Source organism: Peromyscus californicus, unplaced genomic scaffold (assembly GCF_007827085.1).
Source record: "Peromyscus californicus insignis strain IS unplaced genomic scaffold, ASM782708v3 Scaffold_8__1_contigs__length_139910024, whole genome shotgun sequence".
In the NCBI taxonomy this organism is placed as follows: domain Eukaryota; kingdom Metazoa; phylum Chordata; class Mammalia; order Rodentia; family Cricetidae; genus Peromyscus; species Peromyscus californicus.
The window spans coordinates 21,826,735-21,838,650 of record NW_026294606.1 but is presented as its reverse complement, the minus strand read 5'-3'; the positions used below and the strand labels follow the sequence as shown (position 1 = coordinate 21,838,650).

At 42.4% G+C, this 11,916-nt stretch overlaps 1 protein-coding gene and 1 long non-coding RNA gene across 6 annotated transcripts in view; one reads left to right on the top strand and one right to left on the bottom strand.

The window, feature by feature from the left end:
• Positions 1–151: 151 nt before the first annotated feature.
• Positions 152–11,916, top strand: part of Phactr1 (phosphatase and actin regulator 1) — a 483,448-nt gene continuing 471,683 nt past the window's right edge. The window contains exons 1-2 of one of the 5 annotated variants that reach the window (XM_052728473.1): positions 152–281; positions 2,006–2,158. In XM_052728473.1, the coding sequence (XP_052584433.1) occupies positions 2,056–2,158 (103 nt within the window). In that variant the 5' untranslated portion in view covers positions 152–281; positions 2,006–2,055. Of the gene's footprint in view, positions 282–968; positions 1,100–2,005; positions 2,159–11,916 lie in introns of those variants that run through there. The other 4 variants (XM_052728475.1, XM_052728478.1, XM_052728479.1 and 1 more) reach the window with 4 other exon arrangements.
• Positions 2,181–9,539, bottom strand: LOC128103836 (uncharacterized). The gene is made up of 3 exons (XR_008215783.1): positions 7,356–9,539; positions 4,663–4,903; positions 2,181–3,433 (listed from the first exon to the last, which is right to left on the bottom strand). It is a non-coding gene; the product is annotated as an uncharacterized LOC128103836 (long non-coding RNA).

Sequence of the window (11,916 nt, the reverse complement as noted above, 5' to 3'; positions counted from 1 at the left end):
AAAGAACACATAAAAGACAGTAAAACAAAACCTTTCAATTTTCTTAAATTAGCAGGCTAATGTGTTCTAAAGAGCAGCCCCACTCAGATCCCATCTTGGGGGGTAGCATTCCATCACAATATAAAACCGGCAGATCCATCATTTTTCCCTCCACTCTGTGCTCTTGACTGGAGATTGAAGGGAAAATTAGAAGCTGTTCATTTGGGCTCGCAGGCTCAGCAGCCCTGCTCAGCTTGCTTTCTGCTCTCCAGCGGCATCCTGTTGAAGGAGGACAAGAGCTGGTAAGTGACTATCTTCTAACTTTGACAATCTTCCCTGCATGTGTCTCTCTGGCTACCTTGCCTTTGGTGGGCTAGGGGCTTGTCTCCCATAAAAATCTGTGTTATAACGCATCTTTCAAAATCTGGGGAATTTCAGACAGCCTTTTAAGCTGTTTCTAGGGACCGCTTCACAGAAGGAAAGAGTTATTTTCAGCCTAGATGCTGGTGACTGTTTCTGTGTATTAATTATAATGGAAATGTCGAGCATGCTGCCAATTAAACGGCCTTTCTTCATCATTCAACCCCATTCAGCAATAAGGTAAGAACAGGTGCCCCAGCAGGGTCTAGACAACTTAGTCCTCTCCACTGTTTAATCATTCACCATGTTATTCTGTTCTCACTGCAAAGCAGACTGGAATTTGAGATTGTGAAAATAGATTATTAAACCATAATTCTGATTTTTAAATAAGTGTAAGATTTCTCTGCTTAAGAGATGGGCGAGCAGGCTGTGAATGACCCTGGATGGTGTAAAATCTCCATGTAGGTTTTGATGGTTCCCTGCCTAAGTTTTACATGGGAAAGTGGTAATTTCCTTCCTTCGCAGAGGAGGGAGTGGAGGGGCTGAAGCTGGCGTCACCTTCTGTTGCTAAGGTAACATGTTCTGGCCATTTTATCTGATAGAGCGAGTCCAGTGGACAGAATACATTATTCATCACTGATCTAATCAGATAATCAAAACTGTTTACTTTCGCTGGGAATATTTAGTAAGATCAAAGGCAGCTGGTTAAAACTGCTCATTTGGACTATCGACAGCTCTTGGTTTTACGGGGTTTTTTGCAGTAAGTATAATTTGCTGTTTTGGTCCCTTTGGCTATTTTTTAAAAAGTTTCCTCTTACCAGGCTTGGCTTCTTAGATGAGAGTGTGTAGTCTTAGAAAACAAGTGATTGCTTTAGCCTCCTGATTTTAAGGAATTTGTCTTGCTCCTCCTTAAAAATATAATAGTGCAGAAATAGAGGTAGTTCATTTGTGCCAATATCGGGGGAAACTCCACGGGCTCCATGAGAAGGGACTGGCTGTTTTTTCATCCCGGGCTAGTGCATGCTATGGGAAACATTGCAAGGCTGTGGTGTTTTTCACTGCTGCTCGAACCACAGTTCTGTACCAAAGCAGCCTATACCGGGCATAGGCAGATGAGCTGGTAGCGCTGGATAGACTGCTGATGGGAATGGCTGGAGAGTAAGGAATTCCAGGTATTTCTGGAGCAAACAAGCCAGCCTGTACTGCAAGGTCTCTAGGAGAGGAGGCTCGGATTCCCAGGAAATTCTCTTACTAGAAGGGACATCAGAAGCCCCTGGATCAATGGAAGAACAACCTGCAGGATGGGTGGCACCTCTAATGTCATTTATCAGGCAGACTTTTAAAAACTTAAAGTAGATGAATTTAAAAGTATACCTTTTGTCAGCTAATATCCAGCAGAGAGAAAACAGTATATTACTTCTTTTTAACCTGGATCATTGTTTTTTTTTCAAAGTAGAATATATTATTTTTAATCAGTGTTAACTAAAGGTTGCATCTTCTCATACAATACAAAGGCTCTGGCAATGGGGGCTTTGAAATTAAAAATGTCAGTCAAATGTTGGCATATGATAATAGAGTACTCTTATTTTTTTTTTAAAAAAAAATTAAGAATAGACATACTTGACAGCCTGAATACTGTAGGGGGTTTTTTTTCTCTTCTTTATAGATATCTACGTGATTAGCTTCTCTCAAAATCCTGTTTTGAACATCGATAATATGGATTATCCCAAAATGGATTATTTTCTGGACGTTGAGTCTGCTCATAGACTCTTGGATGTGGAGTCAGCACAGAGATTCTTCTACAGCCAAGGAGCTCAAGGTAACAAATGGAAAGGAGGGGAGCCCCCACCCACCCTCCGGCTGCTTTGCTGTAAACGGTTCAGCATCAGCTGCAACAGCTTAAGCCCCATCTTAAAAGTTCATCCAACAGTATTTCCAAATTGATAACATTTACTAAACGGCTGCTGGAATTTCAGAACGGACTCAATAAATCCACTCATCTTAGGGGTGTTGACAAGTGCTGGGCGCATACCTCTGAGGGCGAGGTTAGAAGATGAGTCCCACCTCCTTGAGTCCGGAGGTTAAGCCTGAGAGGACTGAGGGATGTATTTCCCCATGCAAAATTTTAGGCAGGCAGCTATTACACTGGTGGAGATCCTCGGGCACCCTGACCTAGCTGAGTGCCATCCGGCTGGATTATGGGCTTCTGGGATAAGTGTGGCACTTGTGTAACTGCCTGATCTATTCTTGTGATCTTGGTTGCTGCCTGGAGAACCCTCAGTGCACGTTCAAGGGTCCCCCCCCCCCCCACACACACACCTTTTGTGAAGTGTGGCAGTCTGTATGTTTTCATTACCTAGTTCAAGGTAGTTGATTGGGCTCTCACGTGCTTGTTCTTCTGCCCCAGGTTCCATTTAGAATGTTTATCATCGTTAAAGCAACAAAAGAATCCCAAGTGTTTCGTCCTCTTGATGGGTAGGAGATTTTTTAAAAAAGATCATAGTTTGTGGTTTTCATAACATTTTAAAGATGTTCAGTCAAATGATGGTTATGCCCCAGAGCATGCAGGGGACACACTGAAAAGGAGGACAGTGGTCCTATTTAAACAGGACAGTAGCTGAGTTCTTTGAAGTCACAAAAGCAGAAATAGAAGGAGATACACTGTGCTATAATCCTGGCGTCTTTCCCTGTTGCATGACAGGAAACTCATCTTGGACACTGATAATAATCCCCCTGGTTTTCCCAAGTGCTCTTAAGAATTGTTTGTGCATTGCTTGTGGCTTCCAGAAACCTTGAGGGCTTGCAAACCTCCCTTTCTATTTTCTGGGTGTGAGCCTGTGCTCTGAAAGTCAAGAGGGGCTGGATATTATCTGCAGGACTTGTTTGGGTTGGCAGGCTCAGCAGCATAGCTTGTTTTGGCAAAAATGATACCATGGCAAATTCCCATCCTCGAAGAGGAGGGCAGCAGCGTCTCTACTCTCTGCCACTTGAAGAGGTCTGAGAGTGTTGCTAGGAAAAAGAGTGAGAGGCTAGTTAACTTCTCCAGTTTGTTCTGGATCTACAAGTAGGTTGGCGACTAGAAGCAGATGTGGACCTAGAAGAGAGAGAAAAGAGGGTCTTCCACCTTATCATGGGACCTGACTTTCTACACTTCCACATCTGCCCCAGTGCATTCCATTCTGAGTCTGGTCCCAGGGCAGGCTCATCCACCTGAGCCTCAGAGCAAGAAAGGAAGTAGTAGTTGACTGTGGAGGGTAAAGCTGTCTGTTCACTTTTTCTTGAAGATGATGGACTCTTGGCTTCTATGGAAGGAAAGCAGGCAGGGTGTGTAGGAGGCTTGAAGATTACAAGGCAGCCTGGTAGCTACAGCAGATGGAGCTCTGGGGGTGGAGTGGTCAGAATTGTCACCAGCAGTGACGGTGGTTTAGACTCCAGAGTTGGAATAACTGGGTAACACATGGGAGGTGGCAGCATAAGCTATGGCTTCTCCTTTGGGTCACGTGTGCCTGTGGGTGAGGACGACGCTATCCCAATCTAGAAATCCTAGATTTGCAGAAGTGAGAGTAGGCTCCCCAAACATCAACTAGGCCAGGATCCCCAAATCAGAAATCTAGGTGTGTCTGAGGTCTCGGAGTTTGCAGTTAAACAGGAGTGACAGCAATGGTGACAGAACCAGCATCCCTCCCTAGGGACCCGTACTTAAAAATCAATTAATACAGTCCTTTGCAAAACGATAACAGTGACAGATTTCTAAGTTGTTAAGCTCATTAATGAGGCAAGGTTTTAAAGAGCTTAAAACAACGTCTGCTATATAAACCACTCACTGTACATCAGCGAATCAATAAAATAGATATTCCATGTTAAAGGCCTTCCTTTCTCTGATTGAGAGTCCATGAGACAGCTAAGGCTTTGCAAATAAGAAATCTTAACTTACAGTAATTCAATGGCCTGTTTCTAGTGAAAAGCAAGCATACACACATGCATTCACACACACACACACACACACACACACACACACACACACACACACACACACGCACAGAATGTTCAGTAAATACAATCACTAAGATTTTGTGTCTTGTCCCAGAAAAACCTACAATAGGACAAATTTCAAGAATGGTGAAAGTATGCTGTGGTGCGCCCCCCACCCACTGTTTCACTTTATCTGAAAACACGGTCCCAGGTCCCCCAACACCTTGGACTGTCACCATGGAGTCTTCTGCTCTCAGGAGCTCTGCCTCCACTGTAACTGGAAACTTTTAACAACAATGCCTGCCCCGCTCCCCTCGCTCCTCCCCCTTCCCCCCTCCCCCACCGGCTCACCAGCAGCAGCTTCTGTCCACTCTGCATGGGTGCTGGGTCTTCCAAAGACGTCAAACCCCTAGGCCTTCTGAAAGGTTCCAGGTAAATGGTGAGTGGGTGAAGGCTGAACACCACAGCCTGCAACCCTCTCTTTCCACAGTAAACACTCGTGTGTCCAATGCGTAATTGAAACCTATATTGAATCCATGTCAAGACTCTGAGGACCAGGGGAAGGAGGGTATGTGATGGCTGCTTCAAAGGCCTGTAGAACAAAGAGGATTAATCTCACTCCAGGCAGCTCTCTATTCCCCCAGTCTAGCCCAGCACAGAGCAGTATGAGGAAGGTCTGAAAGCCTGGAGGTGATACCCTTCTGAAATGGTCTAACTGGGAGTTTCACACAGAGTTCACAATCTAGAGCTCGGGTTACTGGAAACTCGATTGGCTAGGCTGTAGTGTTTGTTGGCTTTGTTATTCATTCATGTGGCTATTTCTATAGATGGAACAAGTGTTCTCAGAGATAGAAATCCTTTAAGGAGGAAAGAAAAAATCTGAGGGTTCCCCTTCTTCCTTTTCTGTGGGGTTTACTTTTTTGTATATGCTATTCACAAAATTCTAGAAAACAGCACCTTCCAAATCAATTATAGACAAAAATGTCTATCTAAAGAAATAGTTTTAGAAGTATGTTTGTGACTGACTCATAGGTATTTTTGTTTAATTTTTCTTTGAAAATAAAAATGTCCTGTTCTGAAATAGAGGAAGGTGTTCTAGTTAGTTAACACAAGAAGAGTCTAGGAAGATTGCTTAAAGGGAGTATAAAAAGAAGTCTTCAACTTTTCAAAGTCCCCGAGATTGTCAAGTCTGTTTCTGCTAATGAAACAGCCTGTTTTCTCCAATATCCATTTCTCTTTGGTGTTGAGTGCAAGATGGAGAAGATTAGCTGACTGGGAATTCTGCTATCAAAAGCATGATGTGTTGTGGAGAACAGGGTGGGGGCAGCAAAGCCCACAGGCCTCCTGGTTGTCCCCTGGAGGCAGATGATGCTCTCCTGGTTAGTTTGGGAGTTCTTCACCCCCAGAAAATCCTGGGGACATGGAGGGAACTCTGTGAAGGCCAACAGTAATGCAAAAGGAAGATTCTGGAAACCAGAGGTGCATATGACTTCAAAGGTCAGATGGATCACCATGTGGTGATTCAGATTGACCCATCATTAGGTTCTGACAATGATATTCCCAACCCCAGCTTCCGTGATTTTATAGGGCCCAGATGAACTGAAAGGGACATCATTAAAAGTGTAACAAAACGAATAGCATGGGATTTTCTGGTTGAAATGAACATCAGGCAAGTTCGTCCCTAGACTAAATGAAATATAATTTGAATGGCCAAGTCTCTAGAGCACCAGTTTCCAACAGGCTTCTGGGTTATTCCACCATGATGGGTCATTTCAGAGAGTTTTCTACACAATTGGTGCTAAAGTTTAAAAAGAAAGCATTGTATTTAGTATAGATTAGAAACACCCCAGGAAATTTCACAAGGTCCTCAATAACTGAAGACCCACTGCAGTCCAATTGAATTATAATCTCTAAAGGGCAGTGCCCCAAAGCGAATCTTTTTAATTGCTTCCAATGGGCAATCAGAGCTGAGATCTGAGGGCTGACTATTTTATATAGATTTATAGTATGTCTTGGTCTTATCACATCCTATAACTATTTTTATTTTTACTTGTGGGGAGAGGTGAGTGCTGGGGATTGAACCTAGGGCAAGTACTTTACCATTAAGCCATGTATACAAAATCCATTCTCCTGTAGCTATTTTTGCCTGAATACCTTTCTTAACCACACATATAGTTAAGTGTATGAACTATCCTATATTATAAATATTTCCTATCAGCAACGGAGACAGATAGCACAGGCAAGCACTCCACCACTGAGACACACACTTAACCCCCATGGTCATATCTTTTAAATGGGTTCAAACCATCAAAAGTGGCAAATAGACATCAAGAAATGAACACGAATCAGAGACTGCATTTTATGTATGCCTTGCATATGTTCATCCTCAATGAAACTGGGAAAGGGGAACTGCAGTTACGTGCATGTTGCAGATGAGAACGTTTAAGATTGAGGGCTGGGGAGGTAACTAGAAAAGTGCTCGCCGTAGAAGCCTGAGGACATGTGTGTACATGAGGATACAGGGTTCCTGTCATTGGGATAGGATCTCTGGGCCTTGCTGCACAGACAACCTCGCCTAATTTCTGAGTTCCAGGCCTTAGTGAGAGACTGAGTCTCCAAAACTGCCAATGTAAATGGTGCCTAAGAAACAGCAACCAAGTTTGACATCTGACATCCTCAATCACATGCATATGTATGTGAACATACATACACACACAGGCACAATTTAAGATTGATGTATTGAAGATTCTTGAAATTTAGATATCATTGAGATCCATTTAGATATCAGCAAAGCTAGGATCTGATTGGAGTATGCCCAACTGCAAAGCCCAAGCTATTTTAAATATTGCAGTGTTCCTTGGTGGAAAGCGGTGCCTTTTCAGCTGGCCCAGTTGATCAAATCAACCAAGGAGGTGAATGAAGGTAATGCTGATGACCAGCTCACACTTCCCAAATGGGAAAGCTGAGGTTCTAAGTGATTCTATTCCACGCCCCAAACACACGGCTTCTAATGGGAGGCTGGAGTGGGGAGCATGATCTCTTACCTCACTCAAGTTCTTTCCACCATTCGAGAGCTGCTGCTGCTTCTTCATTTTTAACTTGAAGACCATCAGCATCCCTGAACATTTAAATTACCTTCATCACGTTAAAAGTCAGTTGACTAAAGCCACAAGACAATCCCATTTACGGCTCCCGATGATAGTTCCCCTCTTTTATCGTTTTACGTCACTCCTGGCATTTGAAGTCACTGGCGCCTGTCATACAGCACCTTCTCTCTTGTCTGCACTGTCTTGTTCAACAAAGGCAAATGCCAGTTTTGACAACTGATGAATGCCACGGCGAGCTTCTCAGGTTCTCTTCAGGTTGTTTTCGGAATAGAGGAAACATCACCGAAACCCCTGTCAACCCTTCCCCTTGGCAGTCAGTTGCCCCCATCTCCACCTTTTGTTCCGTGCTCCCCTCCCTTCCCCTCCCCCACAAAATCCCCCAGAACCATTGGCTTTTGAATCTTTAGCTTTCAGCTGAATGTACTCCAACTATCTAACCTTTATACCTCTGGGATTTCTTAGCATGATTCCAAGAGACAAAGACATTTGCTATCACTCAATTAGTTGCAAGTCATTAGCAACGGTTAATTAACGATAGCATTCTTCCCTTTTCTGAGCTTAAGGCAAGACCTAGCTTCAACATCACCTCATGGTGAGTTTTGGCTGATGTTTCTAGTCTCTGTCATAGTACAGGATTCCATTTTTATCCCATACCGTATCCCTCCACTCACTTGGTACAACAACTCATGAAAATCGCAGTCTTTGTAAGACTCAGGTTCTTCATAGAAATGGTTGACTATCCCGAAGTCCCAGAGAGAGAGAGAGAGAGAAAGAGAGAGAGAAAGAGAGAGAGAGAGAAGAGCTCTTGTCAATTAGTCATTAATACTATCCTTTTATTTAAATGTCTTCCATCTACCTCTGTGTGTGTGTGTGTGTGTGTGTGTGTGTGTGTGTGTGTGTGTGTGTGTGTGTGTTTATCATTTAGTTTGCTACTTAAATGCCTTCCATCTACCTCAAGTGCAGTGGTCTCCTTAAATATCACTTTGTTGGTGGGCAGCATCATCCTTGGTATAAAGAGACCATTACAATTTATTAAATGCCTCTACTGACCTGGTGGAATAAGAATCCTTCAGTCTACACTTTCAAGGAAAAACCAGATTCAGAGAAAAGACTTAAGGCTTCCAGATGTGGAAAACGCTGCTCCTCCCACCCCCAGTTCCTTTAAAGTCCTAAAGTCTTTAGTTGGAAGTGGAAAGCACTTAAGACTGAAGGGATGGTGCATAAAAAGAATGATGGGAAGGATTAAGATGTGGAAAAGGAAAGGAAGTCCTCAACTCAAATGTATCTGTTGTAAAACAAAAGAAATCCTTTAAAGAATCAAAAGAGAAAGGAACATATTACAAGAAAAATTTATATGTTATTAAACAAGTATAGACTTTGAAACCAGATTTCTAGAGACAATGAAGATTTTAATGCTTAATTGTCTATAGTGACTGAGTTTTTCTTCTGTCTGGAAGTAGTTATGAAGCAGATGAACCCCATGTTTCCCTGTGATGAACTTACCTGAGACCAATTCAAAGGATGCTCTGACTGTATTCAGAAATCGAGTTCTGAGCTTTCCCTAAATCCCTGTAACCTCTACTGCCCAGTCCAGGCCTTACACCTTTGGCCAATTGATGCTCAGCGCATCCACCATTCACATTCCCGTGTCCAACCAGACACAGTAGAGGAAACTGTAGAGACCCATCCAAGTCACCTACTGGAAATACACTGTGAGAACAGCTCGCCGTGTATTTAAGAGTCTTACTTGTTCTTCTAGTAGCAGGCCATGCTCTTTCTCCATCCCTGTCCCCTGAGACCTCAGCTGTGGTGCTTTCCTGAAGCTGGAGGTCTGTTTTTCTGGTTTTCTTCAGAAAGACTGCAAGGACCACAAGTCAATCCAGTGCCCATTTAAGGCATGGCTGCCAAGTGGATTACAACCTTCTACATTATACTAATACCTTCCTGTCTGCCCTTAGAGTCCTGCTAGCTAGTGCCAACACAATGATATCAGTCACATCTCCCCACAAAGTGATTCCTTCCTGTGTTTTACTTGGGTCGTTATCCAGGTAACTTAAACGCTAACTTCTAGACCCCATCTCAGAGAAAGGTTTCATATGAAAACTTTACAAAATCCTTTTGTGGTGCTCAGATCATCGCCCTCAACAAATTCCTATTGGGGGTGGGGTAGGGTGGGAATTTGTTCTTTGTGAGCCTAGCAAGGAAGTTGCACGCTGTGCTTCACTCATGGATGGCAAAGAAATGACCAAGCCTGCCCTCCTGGCCTCCCACATGTTCCATTTTAAACCTCTAATTGCTCACACCCAGGCTCTCCCAACCTGTGTTTAATACAGAGAACATTGTGTATGAAGGAGAGAATGAAAGCGAATAAAGAGAGGAAATATATAGACAGCCAGTCTTCCAGTCCTACCGATTAGAGGGCCATGCAGTCCAGCCCCAGCTTCTGAGCATGCCTTTGGAACACAGCAGCCCTGCTCACAAAGGAGCTTTTGTGGAGGTCCTTGATATTTGGGGTACCTTGCTCCTAGTAGCCATCTGTCTTAACTCATATTGGAGTTCATATTTCCTGTGTAGAGCAGAGGGTGAGAGGAAGAGAGAACCCGAGATAATGAGGCACAGAGAGGAAGAAAATGACATGAAAATACAAGGCAACCCTTCCAATCAATTAATAACTCCCACTATCACATACAGCATATGAAAGAGTGGATTAACATGCAGCCCACACTCAGCTAGCATCAGCCATGACCCAATTAGCATAAACAATTCACAGGTGCTGGGGGATGAATTCTCACTCCTCATTTGCCCAAACAAATCTGTTTTCTCAAAAAAAAAAATATTTTTTTAAAGAACGCAAGAAAGAAAACTTGCAGTACCACCCTGTGACTGTGCAGCAGAGGGAAGGATGGGAGACTAGCATACCAAAGCTAGCTTATAGTTGGTACCATTTTCAATATGTTTACTAATTTCCCAGTGAGCCATTAGACACACAGATTTGAGCAAAACTCCTGAATGGACACTGATATGTTAAACTGGGACCTCAAAGTACTATGTCTAAATATAGAAATGATTTTCAAGATCTATTTGTTTCTCAATCAGAAGAGCAAAATCAGGATACCGTCAAAGTCTTTGGCAAAAAAAAAAAACAAAAAAAGTGCATATAACTCTATTTTAAGTCTATGTAACTATTCAGTTTTTATATTTACTTCCTGTCCCTTTTGTATGCATTGGAATATTACAATGATAGCACATAATAATCTATGATAGGAATCAAATAGTCCCCCACCTTGACTACAGGCTGTCATTGTGTTTCGTCATTACCCTCCCATAGTCCTGAGCTCAAACAGTGACTTCTACTTCCTAGCTTGGTGGTTAGACCAAGAATTTAGTCTCTTTTGCTTCCCTTCTGCATTCCCAGTACAAATGATAATCAGGTCAAGAGTTCTCAACCCAAATGGCATTTGGAGGATTAAATGAAACAAAATAGCGCTTTGCAAACTGTGGAACAACATATGATTTTCAGAAAAACACAAGGTAATCTCTTATAATGGTAGTGTATTTATTCTATTGTGATATAGGAAATTTTAAATAAAAAATATATCATTGAAACAGAAAAATATATAGCCAGCACTGCATTTTTATGGACTATGGCTGAGGAAAAGCAACATATGGAAATAAGTAGAACAATAGAAAATGAATTAAGATCATTTACTAAAAAACATTGGCTAGTAGCACAAATAGCACCTAGTCCTTCCAAAAGACATGAAAATACTATAAGAAGACAAAGTTTCTAAGCAGCCAACAAATAAATGTAGAAAATTAAACAAAATATTAAGCACCTAATACCCATATAATTAATGGTCACTCTTACATTAATCCCCCTTTAATTTTATCACACCTCAAAAGAAAGTGGCAAGGCTGCATCTCCCCAAGAGAGATCCCCACCCCATCCCATCTCTTCTTGAATGTTGTTTATTCCTAATTCAAATTTCTAAGCATTTTGGAAATGTGAGACAGTCTGAAAATAGAAAAATAGGAGGAGGGGGGGGGTGTGCAGGAGCAATGGTTCAATGGTTAAGCAGCATTTGCTGCTACAGAGGACCTGGGTTCAGGGCCCAGAATCCACATGGTGGTTCATAATTATAGCAGCCAACAATTTTCCATAACTCCTGTTCCAGGGGAATCAAATACCCTTTTCTGATTTCTATGGGAACCAGGCATGCACACAGTGTACTTTCATACATTCAGGTGAAACACACACACGCACAAATCAATAAACACAAAATAAGAAAAATTATAGAATTGATGTTGAAACAAAATTACTAACAGATTCCAAAAGACTCCTCTTTATGGTTCTATTGTTGGGCAATATTAGCCATCTGTCCATTTCTTAGGGTTTTACACCAAAAACTAGCACATCAGAGATGCCAGTGTGTTTCCAAGTTGATAGTCAAGATGTGATGCCTGGTAACTTACATTTCACTTGGATTGAGTGAGGACC